The sequence below is a fragment of the Sitophilus oryzae genome, unplaced genomic scaffold (genome assembly GCF_002938485.1).
Source record: "Sitophilus oryzae breed Bouriz unplaced genomic scaffold, Soryzae_2.0 scaffold_1395_pilon_pilon, whole genome shotgun sequence".
Classification (NCBI taxonomy): Eukaryota; Metazoa; Arthropoda; class Insecta; order Coleoptera; family Curculionidae; genus Sitophilus; species Sitophilus oryzae.
This window is the reverse complement of record NW_022146054.1, coordinates 1,051,829-1,072,417: the sequence shown is the minus strand read 5'-3', so window position 1 is coordinate 1,072,417 and position 20,589 is coordinate 1,051,829. Positions and strand designations below refer to the sequence as shown.

Here is a 20,589-nt window from a genome sequence, read left to right as displayed (position 1 = left end):
TCTCTAGGCACATAACAACTTCTTTCTAAAACAAAAAGTAACATGCAGAAGTTTGAAATCATTTCTAAAATAGCAAGTGCAATTCTATGAAATGGCAATACTGTACGATCTTTCCTTGCAGTCGCCCCGACACCGACCGGTCGGTCGGCGGCGGCGACAAAGGAAGAAGGCCGAAAAAACTTTATAAAGGAGTAGCCGAACAGGGTTGCCAGGTTTATTAGATTATAATTCCATACGAGAACAACATTCTCGGTAGATCTTCAACAAAAATCAAAAGTACAGAAACAAAATAAAATATAATATTTAAGTCCAAAATTAGCATTCCTATGTGTCGTAATACTAGATCACTCAAATAAAATACAAATATAGTAAATATAACAAGAATTAGAAATAGGTAGGTATATTATATTCAGTGCGAGATTCTGAATCATACGTTCTACTCGCCTGGGGTAGTTTTGTTTTAAGGTTCGACATTTCGTGGTTTAGAGGTTTGGTAATTTCTAGGCCACGCTTTTGATTAGAAAATTTTGAGGTTTGGATATGAGAATGGGATGGGACAGTGATTTCCCCAGTATGGTCTTGGGAGATAAGCTATAAGGCTCGCGTGGGCAGGGGCACGTGCCTGCGTGACATTAAGGAAGTGGCAGGTAAACGGTGGTTAAATATAGCACAAAACAGGGAGTCATGGAAAAGGATAGGAGAGACCTATATCCAGGAGTGGATGAATCCGGGTTGAGGTAGAGGTATATTATTTAATATTAAAAAAAATATATTGAATTAAACAATATTAATATATTAATAAAAACTATAACAAGTAGGGATAGCAGTCACTTTTTACCTTTGTACAAATTTTGATCAGTGATATCTAAAATTAATTTCAATGGGAAAGCTGTAGCAACTCTCAACTCTTTTTTCATATTAATATATTTTTTTGACAGGAAAAGCACTAAAATATTTATTCGTATTCAGTTTGTTTCTTAACTTAGATTTTGTTTTTTGTTTATATTTTTTGGGGGAAAATATGGGTTTAACTTTAGTAAATGAATGAAACAAAATCTTTTCAAAAGATATCAACATCTTCGGGCATATCGCCAATACCGCGCCTAATAAAGAGTAATAAGGATTTGTAGGAATATATTTGTCACTCTGCAACTAGACAGAACGATGACCTATGATTACTAAATAAAATTTAATAAACAATAATAAAGTCAGATTAGACTAAAGACGCAGTTGAACATATCGTTAGATTTTTGTTTAAATCGGTAGATCGGTAGCTTACAGACGAAACCGGTAGACCTGGCAACTCTGTGTGGACTGAGGTGATGGCGTTTTGCGGAGGCGCGGGAAGGGAAATAAAATAATGGTGATAAAGGGCAGGTGGATATCATGGGTGGTTGGGAGGCGGCGGAATTTCCAAAATTTGTTTGTCTAACTCGACAGTCGTAGTGGAAGTGGAAACGGGGAAGTTGTTGTCCATCTCTGTTTAAGCTTAGACTTTTTATAGGCGTTTCATTCCAATGCATGTAATTCCTATGCCTAGATATCCTATTACCGGACCTGTATATGCGTTCTAGAAGGCGTTAGGAGTACAAAAATATACAAAAATTTTGCTGCGGAAATGCGTCATTTTCATTTTTCGGACTTTAGTATAGCCGAAATCTGTTACATCAAAACTAGTCTTCGGGGTGTGTTTTAGACATTTTTCTAAACATAAAAACACAAAAAAGTGTCTGCGGAAATTTTTTATTTTTATTTTACATAAAAAAATCCTCTGACTTTAGAATAGCCGAAATCAGTTACATGAAAAATGAACTTATATTTGTTTTATAGGAGCCTTTACGAGCAAAGAAATACAAAAAAATTCCTGCGGAAATGTGCCAATGTCATTTTGTGCACTTTGTTTTTCATACATTTTTCAGTTTAGAAGCTTACGGGACCCGGGAGCGAATAGAGGAATTCGGAGGAATAACAATTCTTGTAGAATAGATAATATAGGTTCTTGTAAACTATAAGTATCTCGAAATGTTGTACTTATTCTTGTTTTTTTTTTATTAAAGCTTTACGTAAACAGGGCTGATTCAAAACAAAAAATCATTGGATCATGCAGTTTTCTTTTATATTTTAATAATTAACTGTGATTTTGCAAAAATATTAGATTGGTTAGCATTTGGGTTGCTTTGGTTAGTTTTTTTTGTGGAGGGTATTAAGCTGTGGTTTTTATAATTTAATAATTAACTTTGATTTTGTATAAAAATATTATTAGATTGGTTAGCATTGAGACACTTTTAATTTTTTTTTTCTTTGGTTCAAAAGTGCTCCATTCAAGGATTTTTTTCTTTTAAACTGTTCTATAGGACTTTCTGCCCAAAAAAAAGCTAAATTCGTGAGTACTTATACTTTACATGACCAGATAATATAATAAGGAGCAAATGAAAAATCAAAATCAAGCATTTCCACAGGAATTTTTTTATTTTTGCTGAGTTTGTAAACGCTTCTAACAGGCAAAAATATATTTAGTTTTTATATAACTGATTTCAGCTATTCTAAAGTCTAATAAATTTCCTTAGAAAATGAAAACAGCTTATTTCCGCAGGAAAATTTGTGTTTTCCGTGGTACACAGTAGCTTTTTAAAGACAACATTTTTTTTTTCTAATAACCGATTTCTGCTAAAGCCAAACCCAAATTTTGAAGGGGAAAGTTACTATAAGTGAGACATATTTTAATGCTAAAAAAGTGTCGACAGATTCATTAGGTACGTGCATAATATGCACGTCCCTGGTAAATTTTTGAAAAATAATGAGACAACATTTACTTTACCTTTAATACCATTCTTTGTCACAAAACTTACGAACCAAAGTAATATCAATGCGTCTCGAATGGTAGTCTCAAAGCTGTCTTTGAGACTATGGTAGTCTGGTCTAAAAATTGTAGTCTCAAAACTTACTTTGTTAATGTGGCTAAAAATTTAGTGAACACCATAACTCCTTGCCATGATTCACTTTCATATCTCCCTAAAGCAAATGAGAATTTACACAGTTTCTTCCTCACGCCCGTAGCATTAGATGAGCTACGTAGTACAATTAATAGTATTAAAAACAAATCCTCATCTGGGACTGATGGGCTTACTCTCAAAATGTTCTCTGAACTTCCTGAATGCACATTAAACCATCTTACTACTTTAATTAACGAGTCATTCCAAAAAGGAGTTTTTCCAAACTGCCTTAAGACAGCAATAATTATTCCTCTGTATGAAGGAGGTGATAAAGATGAAGCTTCGAACTATCGCCCATTGCACTCCTGCCCACATTATCTAAGATCATTGAAAGATTGGTTAAAAAAAGGTTTCTATCTTTTCTCCTTAAATATAAAATACTTACTACCCATCAATTTGGATTTCTAAGTAACAGTTGCACAAATGATGCTATGTTCGACCTTTTTAATAATGTATGCTCTAGCCTGAATAACCATCACTCTACAGCTACAATTTTCTGTGATTTCTCTAAGGCTTTCGATTGTGTAAATCATAATATCTTAATTAACAAATTGCAATACTATGATTTCAGGGGAGTGCAGCTCGAATAGTTTAAGTCATATCTTGGCAACAGAAGGCAGCTTGTGAGGATTGATACGTCTATGTCTTCTTGTAAGCCTATAGAATGTGGTGTCCCTCAGGGTTCAGTACTTGGCCCTATTTTGTTTCTGGTGTTTATCAACGACATTGCAAATCTAGACATTAGCGGTAAAATCTGCCTCTTTGCGGACGATACTAGTTTCACCTGGAGCGGCCCAGATGTTGCGGCGCTATATGATACTATATCCAGTGACTTACGCACCATTAAGTCTTGGTGCGATTCTAATCTCCTATGCCTCAACCTATCAAAAACTAAAGTTTTGTCATATAAAAGTACTATACAACCTTTTGTATTTAATAACACTACTATTGACGTCGTGGACTCTGTGAAATTCTTAGGACTTCTTGTAGACAACTCGTTAAAATGGGACTTTCACATTGAAGCTCTATCAAAGAAACTAAGCGCTGCCTGTTTTGCGCTAAGATAAGTTTCTAGGGAACTTAACTTCTCAACCTCTAGAATAACCTATTATGCCCTTTTTGAGTCACATCTTCGTTATGCCCTTCCATTCTGGGGTACTTGCTGCGCAACAAAATTTGATCGTGTTTTCATACTTCAAAAGAGAGCAGTTCGATATTTATTGGGACTGAACAGTAGAACTCACTGCCAGAATTTCTTTAAAAATTTGAAAATACTGACTCTTCCTTCTTTATTCATTTTTGAATCCGTTTGCTTAATCCGCAAGCACATATCTGCTATTCCCGAAAGGCCATCTCATAACTATCCACTTAGGAATGCAGAGCGAGCACGATCTTCATCTGCCAACCCCGAGCTCAGAACTAGTTAAGGGTTCAATACTGTACAATGCCAAAAAAATGTACAATCATCTGCCTTTGAATATCAAATCGCTTTCATTCTTTCCCGCATTTCGCAAGGCTCTAAAATCATACCTACTGGAGAGAGCCCTATATGCGGTAAACGACTTTTTTGTTGATGTTTAATTATGAACAATTTTGAATTTTAAAATTTTGATCATCTCACACACTGGTCAAAGGTCAAGTATTTAATATTCTATAACTTTAAAATTATATCTATTTACTGCGTACTGTTCTAAAATTGCCCATGTATATTCTTTTTGTAATTTTAAAGAGTTAAATTTTTTTGAATTGTATTATTTGTATTGTGTATTTTTTGTTGTTTGTATTTTTTTGTGATTTTGTTCTTTGTGAGTGCTTTGTCGATGAAGCTGTTTTGGCTTTTTGCACAATAAAGCGTTGTTTTTTTGTTTGCTGTTACTCATCACCTATTATCTCTATTAGGGTACGTTTATGTTGGAGCTGCGATAAACGATAAAAGCACTGAATTAGCGTTGTTCTTTTCGTTGCTCAACTGCCAAGCGTGTCTCGACGCGTTGTTCCAATATAAACACCTACATATAAATTAATATAATAATAATATTATTATATTAACTATATTAACAAATAACTATCTAGCAAATACTTGTATTTTTGTCAATGATGACATGTATTGATAATTTCTATTTCAAATATCTTGAGAACGGTTGATCGCAGCGATTTTTACCAAAACATATTTTTACAAAAAAATAGCGGGAATATATGTAATTTTTACTCAGTAGTTTAGGTACAGACGAAAAGTTATTACCCTCCAAAACAACTGTTACCAACATTATACCAATTTTCGTCCAATTATCGACCCTCGTTCAGAATTATTTGGAAAAAATAGAAATAAAAATGAAACTTCTACTACGAACTTTTTTACTTATTTTCTATCTTTCTAAAACTTCACATTTAAAGATAAGGATAGGTACCTTATTACTTACTTATTACTTTTTTAATACGGAATTTACTTTTTTAATACGGAATTTATAGCCTGTAATTTTTTATTAAGTATATGAATAATGTGTAAATATTGTTTATCTCTCTATTGTTATTTTGGAACTGTCTCGTATATTTTGATTTCTTTACATTGAAGATCATCCTGGAAATTAAATTTATTTTTGTTATTATAATTTCTCAACATAATTAATTACTGCTATAATTATGAATTATGAATAATTTTCACTTGAGTTAACTATCAAATATATATTTTAATATTGTTATATTTTTGGAATTCATGTGCTATATTGGTGTTAGGTTGAAAGTATTATGCATTTGTTCTCATATTAAATTCCTTTTATTTAAGAATAATGGGGAACTACAATTTTAATATTTTTTTCGAACTGTCAGAATTGCATTAATAGTACATCAAATAAAAAAATAGATTTTTATAGACAAAATAAGCAAAAAATAGGGAATAATGTTCTAAATTTCAAACTAATAGATGAGGGATCGTTACATCAAATATTAAATTCTATTCGGTCTAATGCTGTCGTTGAAGATGATTTATCAATTAAAGCACTAAAGCTGTGCATGCCTTACTGTGGTAAAGCGGTAATAAATATAATTAATACTTCTATTTTAGACAATGTCTATCCCGAAATATGAAAAAAAGCTATTATAACACCTCTCTGTAAAATTTCCAAACCTTTAAATAACAACGATCTAAGACCCGTGAGTATTTTGCCAGCAATTTCTAAAATTATAGAAAAACATCTACATAATCAAATTGTTTCATTTGTAGATTCAAATAAACTAATACCTGAATGCCAATCTGGTTTTCGTAAGAACTACAGCACTACCACTTGTTTACTAAAGCTGGTTAATGATATTAGAACAAATCAAGAAAATAAAAATATGACGTGTCTTAGCTTACTAGACTTTAGTAAAGCATTTGATACTCTAGACCATTCATTGCTCCTAGCAAAATTACAGTATTTTGGATTTTCAGACGGCTCTTTAGAATTGATAAAAAACCTTTTAAAAGATAGATCACATTGTGTTGTCATGAAACGGGGTAGTTTAAAACAAAAATCTAGTTACATTCCTATGATTTCTGGGGTTCCTCAAGGATCTATTCTGGGACCACTTTTATTTTCGTTATATTTAGCTGATATGGATAAGGAATTACAGTTTTCTAAATTGCAGCAATATGCGGATGATTCTCAAATTTATTGCAGAATAGATACTAATAATTTGGCACAATTTCAGTTAAATTTTAACGACGATTTTAATAAAATTAATAAATATGCTCTAGATCACAATTGGAAATTAAATGCCGGTAAATCTTGTGTTATAGTATTTGGTAGTGATATAAACAAAATTACAAATACGGCTGGTAACATGAATATCCATATAGATAATGTTGCGATACCCATTGTTACAAAGACTAAAAATCTTGGAGTTTATTTTGATTCGAAGCTTTCATTTCAGGCACATATAACTACTAAATTAAAGGCTGCTTATATACGGTTGAAGAATTTTTCGTCTCTTAAGAAATATATACCATCAAAGACTAAGTATCAATTATGTGACACACTTATTTTATCTTTATTTGATTATGGCGATGTTGTTTATGGTACATCCATAAACGCTAGATTCTCTAGAAAAATCCAAATACTTCAAAATTCGTGTCTACGGTTTTCTTTTAACATTCCTTTTAGAGATCATATAACGCCACATCTTAAAAATTTATCTATTTTATCCATGACTAACAGACGACAATTTCATTTAATGACATTCATTTATCGAATTTTAACTACAGAGCAGCCTCCCTATTTGTTCTCATTGTTTCACTACGTCGACCATGATCATTCGACTAGACAAGTGCATTATTTTAAAATTCCTCAACACCGAACAGCTAACTTCCAAAAATCTTTCAGTATCATAGCGCCACATTTGTGGAATAATATTTCTAATAACTTTAAATTTCAATCCTTTACAGATTATAAGAAACAAATTAAAAATCATTTACTAAATTCGTAAATATTATAATTTCTTCGACTGATTTGTGAGATCTTGTTCTTCTGATATGCCCGTCATTGGTTGCTGTTCCGGTTTTTACACTGTTTCATTATGCCTCTCTGCTTATCTCCGCTCGTCCCTGATAAAATTATATTTTCACTTTTTTTATATAATTTTAATTTTTTTAATTCTCTTTGTTTTTGTAATTTAATTTATTTCTATTTTGTATTTGGGGTCGCACCACTCTGGCACTTTGTGCCATTGTATCGGTTTTTTAATCGCGTTGCGATCCCTTTAGACACACATTTATTAATACTAATATTATTCTGTAAAACTTAATGGGGTCTTATAAAGAAATTTGAATTTGAATTTGAATTATTAATTTCAATAGTCAGAATTGACCGAACCCTGAAATTGGTTGCTTTGCACTGTTTAGGACTTATCAGGCGACTTTTCTAGTTTAATGGCTTGTTTACTACCACAAACATTTTGCAATAAAGAATCAACTAAAGCTAGAACGACGATATTCTACGCCCACTGTGACGTCGTTTTCATTATACTAAAGTGAAAAAACGTGAGCGGCGGTAATAAATTATTTCTTTCTAAGCTCGATTTTCTTAATTTTCCGCCAAATTTATCTCGTTCAGTGGGTTATTTTATCTTGACAATGGCGATGATGGAACCGTTTCAATTTAGTTAAGTAGTTTTCCTAATTTTCTAAAAAGTGCTCGTCGACCGACAAAAATAAAGATCCACGAAATATTATTTGTTATCATTTTATGACGATGCGCCTGATTTTAATGAAAAGTAATGTTGTCTTCTGGAAAATATTAATAACATTTTGGGAAAGAAGATGTTTTACCGTGTGAATACCTAATGTTAGTGACACTATTAATTATAATAAAAACAGTTTAATATATTTGTATTAAGCAGACGGCTTTATTAGGCAATTTTTTGGCGAATTTTTTGAAAGCTTAATTATTAGAACGTTAATATATTTTGAAATATATTATTACCAATGCAATACAAGTTTATGTGCATGGATTCTAATTCCCACAGTATAATGTTATAATTTTCTGAAAATATTTATTTATAATATAGTCCAATCAAATTAAAGGGATCACTTGTAAAAACGTGTAGGAAAGCTAATTAATGTTTTGTTTCCAAAGTTTGCACGGTTGATCGACCGCCGCTCGACCCAGGAGGTTCAAAAGATGGCAAAATTGTTGGATTTTTTTCAAATTTTTGTCTAAAGTTCCTGAATTCTAGTGAACATTTCGTTACTACGCAGCAGTGGGACTCTGTGTCATGTAGAATTCTACATATCGTCAGAATTCTATAGGATCGGCACTCCGTGCAGCAACGATATCGATAAGATGCGATTATTTTGGTCGCTTGATTTCTACATTTCAATTGGTATCGAATTCTACGTAGCGCACGCGTATTGAGAATATATTTGACATTTAAGGTTATTAGATTAAGTTATCTATTTTGTCTCAGAGGAATTTGCTAATCTAAGATTTTGTTTGTTGTTGTTTATGTTTTTGAGTTGTTGACAACTCTATTTTGTGTGACAGTTATTTAAATATGTTGCCAATTAACATAATAAATATCATGGCAGCAGGAGAAGAGGAAAGGCTAGAAGATTATAATTTGTTTCTGTACTAAATAAACAATATTTTGTTTAAAAAATATATATAATATGGTAATAATTATGAAATAAACACACAATAAACATGAACGGCCTTCAAATATTTCAACTGTCGCCGATTGAGCTCGCCTGAATAGCACCTTTCTGAATGAGTGCTTTTGTACTCTAACTTTCTTTTTACACTGGGTGTTAGTGAGGCACTGGTGGATGCTGCATTAATCTCAACATTTAATGGGGTACTGGGAGTTCGTGTGGCACTGGTGGATGGTGCATCAGTCTCCATATTTTTGAGAATTTCAACCTATTAAAAAAATTATATTAATTTTTTAATTAACAAACCAATTAAAGAACATGATAATGTAAATGCCCTTGTGACTTTTTTCAACTAACATAAAGTAGCACTTACTTTTCCAAATCCTAACTCGGGCACTATCTCGTCACCATAAATTGCCTTATTCCCCATAATTTTTAAAATTCTTTTCTCTAATGTTGTTAATGGAGGAACCTGAGGGGGGCCACCACCAGTTCGTTGCTGCTCCATTTTTATGGCAGAAGCCTTTGATTTTGTTTTGCATTTCCAATCAGTAAATCAGTAAGCGTCTGAAAATAAATATGTTTGTAATATTACTCTTACCACTTAATTTATAACTTATTTCCAGATTAATAAAGGTCTGTGACGGGATAATAACATACTTACTTACTTTTCGCCAACCATCCACGGTTTTTTCACTATATCCTAAACTATTCAATTGTACCGAAACACTTTGCCATAAGGCATTGCATTCCTTCAGTTCCATTAAATTTATTTGTTATTAATTCCGGATTGTTCTCGCAAACGTTTAACAGTAAGTTCCAATGTTCGGCCCTTACTCTCATTTTGCTAATCAAAATGATATAATAAAGATTCTTAATTTTTTTTACTGAAGATGTTTTAATATTTAAACTAATTTTTGGTTAGGATATCTATCATGTAAACAAACGTTCTATGCGTTCTCTGTTTACACGCCGGAGTATGTTTCCACATTATCTAAATGTGCGATAAACAAAGACGAAAATAACACCAAAATTTGTATCAGGCGCTTCATTTGCTAATGTTTGTAGGATTAATAGTATCGCTAGCGAAAAATACGCGAAAACAGCCGAACGAAAACGATATCGGCACAGAGTGCCAATAAACTCTACTATCGCCGTCCTCCGATAGAAAGGGATAATAGAATACTATTATAGATTTCTATATAACACGGAGCCCACTGCAGGGGTTACTACGCATTTCGTTATTTCGATATGGGAAAACGGGAAAATTCCCGGTGGGTCGGTCCCGATCAGAGCTCAAAAAAGATTGTATTAGCAAAAATTAAATGGTTAATCTTCTAACTAAAGTGACGTAAGATCCTTAGTGACTTCATAACTAACTAATCAATTTGCATCAGTATAATCGTTAGTTGCTTTTAAACATAAACACCAATTTGTAAAATGTCATTCTCGGGGACACAATAATCATCTGTTTGTTCGGTTTCAAAATTTTTATTATGTGTGTATAAGGTGAGTCAGTCTATAAGTGCAAATATTTTCAGGGCTGGTAGATCTCAATAAAATAAACATAATATATTCTCTTTATCGAGTTTCAAATAAGTCCAATTATTATTAGTTATTAAAGTTTGGAAATTTAAAAAAATATATATATTTTAAATTTTCTTTTCGGTATTTGTATCTTTTTTTGGGCCGAGATTAAGCCGAGATTAATATCAGAGATTAAGAAACTATACACGTGGGAAAATTTGCGGTGAACAGGAAGTTCTAAAAAGTTTTCTAAAATAAACAGGAAAATTTAAAAGAAAATACTCGATTTTTAACACCTTTTTTTGCAAAAAAACCTCATAGACGTGTTCCTGGGGTCGAAATATACCACCCCTGAAGATATTTGCACTTATTTAAGACTCACCCACTATTCTTTTATTAATAACTAATAAATATGACTGACTGGCAGCAAAAAAAAAGTATGAATAGCATTAGGTAAACTTAAATAGTCTCGATCTAAATGTATACTAAGAATACGGTAGCGTAGATTGACAACTGGGGGTCTCGGTGCAATATTTTTCGAACTACCCTTTGTAAAACGGTAGACGAATTTGACGCGCACTCTGCTGTTGACTATGCTTGGTTTGAATTGGGGACGGACTAAAAGCCAAGTCTGAGAACTAAAAGCCAAGTCTAAATTGTTGTTTAAAATGTTGCTAAAATGAATTGGCGAAAAATTACTGAGACAGCAGAGAAGAGTTAAGGTTTAAACTAGATTAGATAATAAAATATTATGTCTCGAAAATCCAAATATTCTTATTATGGACTGTAACATAGCATCACATCAGAACACAATTATATCCACTGCCTAGGTATTGCTAGGTTTTTTTTCGTTTGAGTCATGCCATTATCATACAAGATGCCAAATGTAGAAAAGTGTAGAAGAAAAGTTCCGTGATAAGAACTAAAATAACCCAAAAAATGCTGCAGTTTTAATGGCGCGACCGCGGTTCATTCAGTTAAAAACACGTGTACACGAGGAGGCTGCTGGTGTAGCAGAAAAGAGAGAGCTAAAAGTAATATATTACACAGAGGATTGGGTCAGCTGTACCGAACGAATCAAGAGGTCTTAAAGTTTCTCCAAATCGTGACTTAAAATCTTAGCCTATTCAAATCAAATTACCGTTAGCGCTAATGAAAATAAAGCAGCAGAACCCTGTAAAACTGAGCCATTTTGTAGTAAAAATTCAGATGTCCGACCCAATATTGGTTTTTACGAAAATTTTCATCAAGACAATTTATTTTCAAAGTAAAACCTCTGAAGGCGGGTAGGGGGACAAACAGCCTTCAGAGGATTCAAACAGGCAATGCCAGTTTATTTTAAACGTGGTTCTTTTAAAACATATATAGCGTAATAATTACTTTAAAAGGACTAAATATTAGATATCCGATAAAATAGTATTCACTCTATTTTGAATACTTTAATTTTTTTATTATGTATATAAAACAATATTATATTATCAACAATGGTTTATGAAACAAATAATTAGGTAAAACGAATTCCATAGAACGAGTTAGTTATTTTAACGTAATTTATTGCGCATTTTACAATGCATATTTTTTCTCAGTGTAAATAATCCTTTCGAATATAATTTTTAGTAATGTTTGGGTTGGAATAGTCCAGTAAATAGGAGACGAAAAGACCCAAGTCTATTTGAATGAAGACGATTCGTCGACCATGACTTGTTAGGCGGATTGTGTACCTTTTGGGGAGTAGATTTAGGGAAAAAAATCTGTAACACCGTACTCGGCCAGCTTTGGCCGAAAAAATGGCTCCAATTATAAAATTGTTTTTCAAATAAAATGAAGCTTAGGTAATTATATACAAAAATGGTCCTTATCATTTTTTCCGTAGAATTAGTAGTTTTCGAGATATTACGCCTCGAAGATCCCTGAATTTTCTCTCCAAGTCTTAACAATCCGGAGATAGATTTCATACGCATATCATTGATTAATAGGACAAATTGTTTAATAATTCGACTAAAATTTAATATTTTTTGATGATTCAGTTTTTTTTCGTTCATTTAAAGTTCATTTAAGACGTAGGATCAACAGCTATCACATTTTGCAATTTGTTTGAATTTTGTCATATTTTATAATAATAAAAAAACCGGGCAAACTTTTATTGGCTATTTTGTTTGAAGCTATTAGTAGTGAAAATATGAATTTAAGCTAGGCGTAATTCGTCGACACGGACCGTGAAGCACGACCGTGGCTCACGCTTTCGTGAGTCACGCGTCATGTCAACAGGAGAGTCGTGAAAGACAATCGAAAGGAATTGACACGAAAGGCGTCACGATCGTGCGCAAGCGAATCAAGCGTGTTTGGTATTTCACGAACCATTTAATAGATTTCAGTAGTAGTGAAGGAGCAGTCGGCCGTTGAAGTTGCACAAAATGAGTGGTGGAAATCTAAGAATGAGCGACGCAGAAACTCTAAAATTTTTGGAGTTGTATAGAAATGAACCTGTACTATGGGACCCTACAAATCGGGATTATAAAAAAAGGGACAGACGTGTTGCAGCAGCCCAAAGAATAGCAGACACCTTAAATTTACCAGGTTTTACACCACCTCATGTAATAACTAAATTTAAAAATTTACGCAGCTCGTACGCCCAAGAATTGAAAAAAATATCTGGAAGTAAAAAAAGTGGAATTTCTGCGGACGATGTATATATGCCAAAAGTAATATGGTTCAGAGAAATGGACGCTTTTTTAAGGCCATATGTGAAGGCTAGATCAACACAGTCCAATTTGGTGAGTAAAAAATAATTAATAATTATTCTTAGATATGTATTTTATTGGGTAAAAGTAACAAAGTTCACATAAACGAATAAAATATACCAAAAAATACGTATACAGGATGTTCAGATAAGGATGGTGCGGCAACTTTTTAAAAGGTTAGAAAAAAATATAAAAAAAGAAGGTAAACATTAAAAAGAAAACCGCAGCGCACGACTGCTCTTCGTCTGGTGAACAATAATAGGTGTAGGTTCATTTAATTATTTTTGCATATTGTTGGGCACCACTTAATTTAAGCCAAGTTAATGTGATATTTAAAAAATTAAGAAAATTACCACAGGCTTCAGTAATGATATATCTCAAATTAAAAAGAGCAAAATTTAATAAAAAACTATGTACATTTTTTAATAATTAAATAACTCCAGTTTGAAAGTGAATAAAAAAAGTCATTTAAAAAAAATACAATAAATTAATGTTATTTTGATATATCGAAACTTAAATTAAATATTATCAATTATAAATTACTAAACGTAATAGTTGTGTAAATTTCATGAGAAGGTTTCAATAAAAAGGTCTTGGAATGTTAAGAAAAAAGAGCAAAAAGATTCTAAAACAAAACGTAAATCAGTACTTAGCTTTTGCTCTGAAGCTGTAGTCAATCAGTGTTGATTTGGTTACGTACTTGGACCCATATCCATTACGTAACTGCTTCAAACCATCAGAAAACTTGGAAATTTGCGAAAAAAGGGGGAACTCGCCCTTCACACCAGCCCTCAACAGGGAACTTTCAAGGAACCATTCATTAAACCAAAAACTGCTCAAAAACTTCTGCTTAAAAAAACTCCTCCAAAATGTTCTCGTTTCCAAAACGAAAGTTGCTCCCAAAATGCCAATTTCTGCCCTTAAGTTGGTAAAAGGGATATCTATAATAAATGATTTTTCTCTAAGCATACGAAACAAAGTAAAAGAAGAAAAACTATAACCCTTAACATACTCGCAAGGCTATTCTCCGCCACATACAATGTACAAAAACTTGTGACGCTCCCCCGTTTTTGAGAGATGTCAAGGACGCCGAGTTGCCTTGTTTCGGTTCCTCGGGCGCCACCCCCAATGTTTAAAGTGTTTGAGAGACCGCTAGTGCCAATACGGGTAGCTTTTATACAGTGGAGATACCAGGGAGTGATGAGATGAAAAGAAAATAAAACACACAATTAACTATAACGTAACACTAGGCTTTTATTTAACTAATTAATTATGTACAAAAATAATCCAGGAAGGTTCACGTCGAATCGTAACAACAGTGAAATAAAATGTATATTTAAAGACCCGTAAAGTAAAATTTACAATAACAACCGTGTACCTCTAGAGTTTTGATCGATTATTCCCGAGATGCAACTCTCTGACTGATTCTATCATGCGAATTCAAAACGCGTTCCCAAAATGACGTTCTATTAAATAAGCCGACGCGAGTTCCTGATCGACGTCGAATTTAGCGGCGTCCTAATGAACACAGACACGTAAGTACCTGAGCAACACACTCTACTATGACGCGACTCTCTAAACGGCGGCGACGTCGTTACAGGCATCCCGATGGTCACAGCTAAATATTTCTTGGAACGGCGTCCGTTTTGACAACGAAACACGGACCTCGGATCGGCGTCGAAGTTAAAAGCGTCCCGGGATACACAAACGCGAGTCCTGGATCGATCGCGAAATTAACAGCGTCCTGTGGGACACAAACGCGAGCCCTGGATCGATCGCGAAGTTCGTCCCGTGGGATACACAAACGCGAGCCCTGGATCGATCGCGAAGTTAACAGCGTCCTGTGGGATACGCAAACGCGAGTCCTGGATCGATCGCGAAGTTAACAGCGTCCTGTGGGATACGCAAACGCGTGTCCTGGATCGATCGCGAAGTTAACAGCGTCCTGTGGGATACGCAAACGCGAGTCCTGGATCGATCGCAAAGTTAACAGCGTCCTGTGGGATACGCAAACGCGAGTCCTGGATCGATCGCGAAGTTAACAGCGTCCCGAGGGATACACAAACGCGAGCCCTGGATCGACGAAGACGTTAGCGACGTCTCGGCGAGTTGTACGTCGTTTGGATAAGCGCAGCCCGCACACACACCGCCCGGTCAGGACAACCTCGGGATTTCGGCGAGATCCCGTCCAGCGTCACTGATGCAGGGTGCCGTCCGGAAGACACACCTAGAAAAATACGGGAGCTACAAAACCAGCCTCGGGATTTGGGCGAAGCCTTGTTTTAGCTCCGTGAACATTCGCGACCCATGCGTTTACTGAACTACCCTGACTGTCCCTTAAGAAGATGAATTAATTATTAGCCCGTAATTAGCTTTCCCCGAGAGGTACACTGAACCGGAACAGATGTCAGACAACCTTTAAAAGAAAAGGACATCATTCCTGGCGAGCTGCCCGTAGCACAGCGTAGTCCCTTTTTGCCTGCTCGGCAATCCTGGCAATTTTAATATTAATGAAGAAAACTACGAACTCTCGTCTCATCAACCGAAAGATACGTCAGACCGGAGCAGATGTCAGACAACCTTTAAAAGAAAAGGACATCATTCCTGGCGACCTGCTCGTAGCACAACGTAGTCCCTCCTTGCTAAAGTATTAGTATTAAATTATCTTTATATTTAAATTACCTTAAAAGAAAAAGCTAGAAGCTATTTTTAAGTTTTTAGATGTGCGCTAGCAGCCGAGATAAAAAATAAGATTTGGTGTTTTTGTTAATTAAGAGGTATTGAAAATATCTGTATTACGTATTTCCTAATATATTTTGGCAATTTGTTTTATTCGCCTAAATAAGGTGATTGATAGTATTTGAATAATCAAATATATTTTTAAACAATCTACGATTATTTTAAGGTAACAGCCGATTTTAATTTGGCTTCATTTAAAACAGCTTAATTTGCCCTATGAAGTGTTTTTTTTAGGTAACTAGCAAAAATGTTAATACCAAATCCTTAACTGAACACCCATCAGATTAAAGAAACAATTAACGATTATTATTCTATCATTCGCCATTGCCACGGAACGACTCCTTCTCCATTAAATAACGAACAAAATTTGTCACGTTTCTGAGATGCCACTCGTGTCGGATTTCTATTGTTTGATCTTTCAGGCATGGGTAAAAGGCCACGATGTTGTGCATCCCTCCAGTTACCCGATACATGGAGATACCTAAAATAGTCTTCGTCTACAAGGCCAGGATTTATATAGGCACTATTCACCTTTCGTAACCAGTTATGTAAGGAACAACAAAACAAGCCATAACAATTTTGTCAACATGTTTTCCGCGTGCAATCATGACTATGTCATTTGCATACCCTATGCAGTGTATTCCCGCTAGAGTTAATTCTTCCAGTAGTTCATCCACTACCAAGCTCCACAGTAGGGGGGAGGTCACTCCACCTTGTGGAGTTCCTTGCGTTGTTTTAACAACTACAGTTTTGGTACCTATCTCAGCTTCTGCTGTTCGTGTTGAGAGCATTTCCCAAAACCAGCGAATTATCGTATTGTTCACCCCCTTGTTTCAAGAGATCGCTTGACCACCTTGTGAGGTATATTGTCAAACGCCCCTGCGATGTCCAAGAAGGCACAAAGTGCTGTTTCTTTGCTATCCAGGCTTGCCTGTATTAGCTCAGTTAACTGGCACAGAGCAGTTTCTGTGGATCTGCCCGCTCTATATGCATGCTGACTATCGTGCAGTGGTTTAACCTTTAGATGATTTACTCTAATATGGTTGTCCAGTATTTTCTCCATCGTTTTTAATATGAACGATCTGAGACTAATAGGCCTAAATGATTTGGGGTTAGCCCAGTCAGTTTTGCCTATTTTGGGTATGAAGATTACTTTCGCTCTTCTCCAGATGGTTAGCTGCTTCTTGTAATGTTTAATAGATGGTGTGTAGCTATTTTCTGACCCTTCTTTAGAAGGGGAAGAAAAATCCCATCTATTCCTGCTGTTTTATAAGGCTGAAATGTGTCAATAGCCCATTTCAGTTTATGTTCTGTTATTACTAGCTTCGCCATCTCCCAGTCTTCCCTGTGATGATTGTGGGGTTCGGTCGGAGCTACTTGCGTATCAATAGATATGCTACCTGGAAAGTGTGTATGAAGTAGGAGGTTGGCTCTCTCTTCATCTCCTTCCGTGTAGCTTCCGTCAGGTTTCTTAAGTGCCATGTTGGGGATGGGCCCACTCTTGGCCATAGCTTTGTGTAGTCTAGCTGCATAAGTAGTTGAAGTGATGTTTTCGTAAAAGGATCTGAAGTCAGACCGTTTGGCTCCGATGCAAGACGGAAAATTCCATTTATTTTTAAACCCAGTCTCTATGCAATTCCATTCTACAGCATTAGCCGGAACCTGAAAAAAAAAAAAAAAACAATTCAACATCAAATTACCCGCTATTTATTAATTTTCTTTAATTTTGAATCACGAGAATTGGTAAAATGTTTTTTAAAAGTTTATTGCTACCCTTACACACGAAATAATAAGGTTTAATTATATTTCTTTAATTACAGTCCAGTCAGTCCAGGGCATCACATGAAATTAAGTTATATGACGATGAAACTCAAGATCCGCAAATTGAACCCCACTTTCAAGAGGTGGATGTAGCTACCGATCCTGCACCGCAGCCGGGACCTTTAAATGAAAGTAGATGCCCTACCCAGGCAACAAAACATTTTACCAAGCTTCAATCTCCAAATACAGCACGCACTGCTTCTGAAGCCAAGTTCAAATCTACTACTATCTCCAATAACCCAGAAACGCCATTAAAAAAACTGGAACGGAAGGAAAGGGTATTGCAAAAAAAGCGTAATGTAGAAAATGAAACACTGGAGTTACTTATGTCTGCAATAGACAAATTAGACAGAATTTCTAAAAGAGCCACAGCTGAAAAAGAGGACAATTTTGATTATTTTGGAAAGTACATAGCCTCTCTCTTACGAACTCTTCCAATTCAACAGGCTTTGTCGCTACAACAAGAAATGATAACCCTTGCTCTAAATGCCCACCGCTCAATTTCAGCGCCAGCGCCATCGCCATTATCACCGTCAAACGACCAGTCTCAAGGTGATGATTTTTCACCTCAAAGTGAGGATACTTGGATCAGCGAGCTGTCTACTGCAATGGACACTTACAACTAATTTTTATTATTTGTTTATTTTTTTTTATAACAAACATTCCAGAAGGGTTTTTACTTTTCTCATGCATCTTTTACTAAACATTATTATTTCAATATGTTTTGTTAATATTTATTAGTACCGGGTGGGTCAAATTCGACGCTTTTAAATGGAAACACCCTTTTCTATAAGAGATAGACGAAAACTAATATCGGTGTCTGGAGCTCAATTTTCATGAAAAACATGATGGTGAAAACCGCACATCAATATCTGTTACCGTTTCGGAGTTACGGGGTGTTTTTCAAAAATGTGCATTTTTAACAAATCGCTGTAACTTTTTTGCTATGGAAAATTTTGTATTTCTATAAAAACATTTCCTAAGCACCTTTTTACGTAGAATTTAATGGCTTAAGTATAATTGTTTTAAAATTAATAATTTAAGAGTTATCAACAGAAAAATTGATTTTTTATTTGGGACACCCTCTATATTTTTAATTAACTGAAAAGAATTTAAAATTACCTTATCAAAAATATAGCACACTTAATATTTTGTCATAATCCCCTTCAAAATACAGAACTTTTAAAAGTTTGCCACTTTTAACTAGTAGGCTTTGGACCCCTTATTGATGATATGCCCTTAATGGAACTCGAAAACATATTTTCCAACAAGACGACGCACCGCCTCTGAACGCTGAAGTTATCAGCAAATTTTTGCAGCCAATTTCAACAATAATTGAATAGCTAACCAAGATCCCTGCCATCGAGGCCGTCTGACTTAGTGCCCATGGATCTAATCCTATGGATATATTTGCGGAAGAATAAAAGTTCCTTATTCTTCTGTATAATCTAGACAAGAATTAGAAATACTTAGCAGTTATGAGAGGATATCTTTCACCCCTACTGTGTTAATGAATTCCGCGAGAAATGTTCAAAAATTGCCCCGTCTGTCCATAACAGAAGACGGTCGTTATGTCGAACATATGTAGCAAAATCTCATGTCTTGGTTTGCTATTTATTTTTATACTTATTAGATATAGTTTAAATGTGTTGTTGTTGGTTAAATATATTTTAAATTGTTATAAAATTTTGCATCTCTCATAGCAAATATTATTTTCGTTTTAATTGATGCTCACAGCTAGAATTTTTTGGCATTAGAGCCGGGGCCGTTCAAAGCCTACTTATTTAAAGCGGGCGAATTTTTATACACTCTATATCTCGAAGAGGAATCGAGCAAAATATCAAGTGTGTTATATTTTTGAAAAGGTAATTTTAAATTCTTTTCAATAAATTAAAAATATACAGGGTGTCCCATATAAAAAATCAGATTTTCTGTTGATAATTCTTAAATTATTAATTAAAAAAAAATATACTTAAACCATTAAATTCTACGTAAAAAGGTGCCTTGGAAATGCTTTCATAAAAATACAAAATTTTCCATAGCAAAAAAGTTACAGCGATTTGATAAAAATGCATATTTTTGAAAAACACCCCGTAACTCCGAAACGGTAACAGATATGCGGTTTTCACCATCTTGTTTTTGACAAAAATTGAGCTCCAGACACCGATATTAGTTTTTGTCTATCTCCTATAGAAAAGGGTGTTTCTATTTAAAAGCGTCGAATTTGACCCCACCCTGTACATACAGCATATTTTTCCTCAACTGTAAATATGGCAGTTACCACCACTTGAACCTGTAACTTTCCGGCATAAAGTTTTAGAATGAAAAGTTTTTTCGTCGGCACAAGGGGCGCTAAGTACTTTGGCAGCCGCCGAGAGAACAAATTGAAACGTTATGCCAAACTTTTTAAATGAAGTGGAAAGAGTTTTTGCCGGAAAGAGGTGCCAGTCGATAACTGAAAATAAGACCGTTGAAAAATATGATGGCAACTGAAATTTCAGGAACTGGAAAATACGTACTAATACAAAGTTATCTTTTTTCCCAATTCGTCCATTTATAAGTTTTGTTTTATTGGATACCTACTAGCCGATCTTTGCCCACTTCGCTGTGGATAAAAATTTGGAACGATATATTTCTTTATAGA

General features: G+C 34.5%; 2 protein-coding genes across 2 annotated transcripts; one reads left to right on the top strand and one right to left on the bottom strand.

Moving 5' to 3' along the window:
* Positions 1 to 8,978: 8,978 nt before the first annotated feature.
* LOC115875727 lies at positions 8,979 to 9,812 on the bottom strand. The gene is made up of 3 exons (XM_030891241.1): positions 9,782 to 9,812; positions 9,491 to 9,684; positions 8,979 to 9,385 (listed from the first exon to the last, which is right to left on the bottom strand). The coding sequence occupies exons 2-3, from the start codon at positions 9,623 to 9,625 to the stop codon at positions 9,146 to 9,148; spliced, it is 375 nt and encodes a 124-aa protein (XP_030747101.1). The 5' UTR covers positions 9,626 to 9,684; positions 9,782 to 9,812; the 3' UTR covers positions 8,979 to 9,145.
* Positions 9,813 to 13,044: 3,232 nt separating this feature from the next.
* On the top strand, positions 13,045 to 18,571 carry LOC115875751. Its single transcript, XM_030891263.1, has 2 exons — positions 13,045 to 13,418; positions 17,945 to 18,571. Exons 1-2 carry the CDS (start codon positions 13,059 to 13,061, stop codon positions 18,569 to 18,571), a joined length of 987 nt encoding a protein of 328 aa, XP_030747123.1. The 5' UTR covers positions 13,045 to 13,058.
* The last annotated feature ends 2,018 nt before the right edge of the window (positions 18,572 to 20,589 follow it).

Bases quoted from the DNA above. Each gene is read 5' to 3' on its own strand.
- LOC115875727 (XM_030891241.1), bottom strand. From the start codon at position 9,625: ATGGAGCAGCAACGAACTGGTGGTGGCCCCCCTCAGGTTCCTCCATTA. The intron at 9,386-9,490 runs GTAAGTGCTACT...TTTTTTTAATAG, and splicing joins CCGAGTTAGGATTTGGAAAA to GTTGAAATTCTCAAAAATAT.
- LOC115875751 (XM_030891263.1), top strand. From the start codon at position 13,059: ATGAGTGGTGGAAATCTAAGAATGAGCGACGCAGAAACTCTAAAATTT. The intron at 13,419-17,944 runs GTGAGTAAAAAA...CTTTAATTACAG, and splicing joins GATCAACACAGTCCAATTTG to TCCAGTCAGTCCAGGGCATC.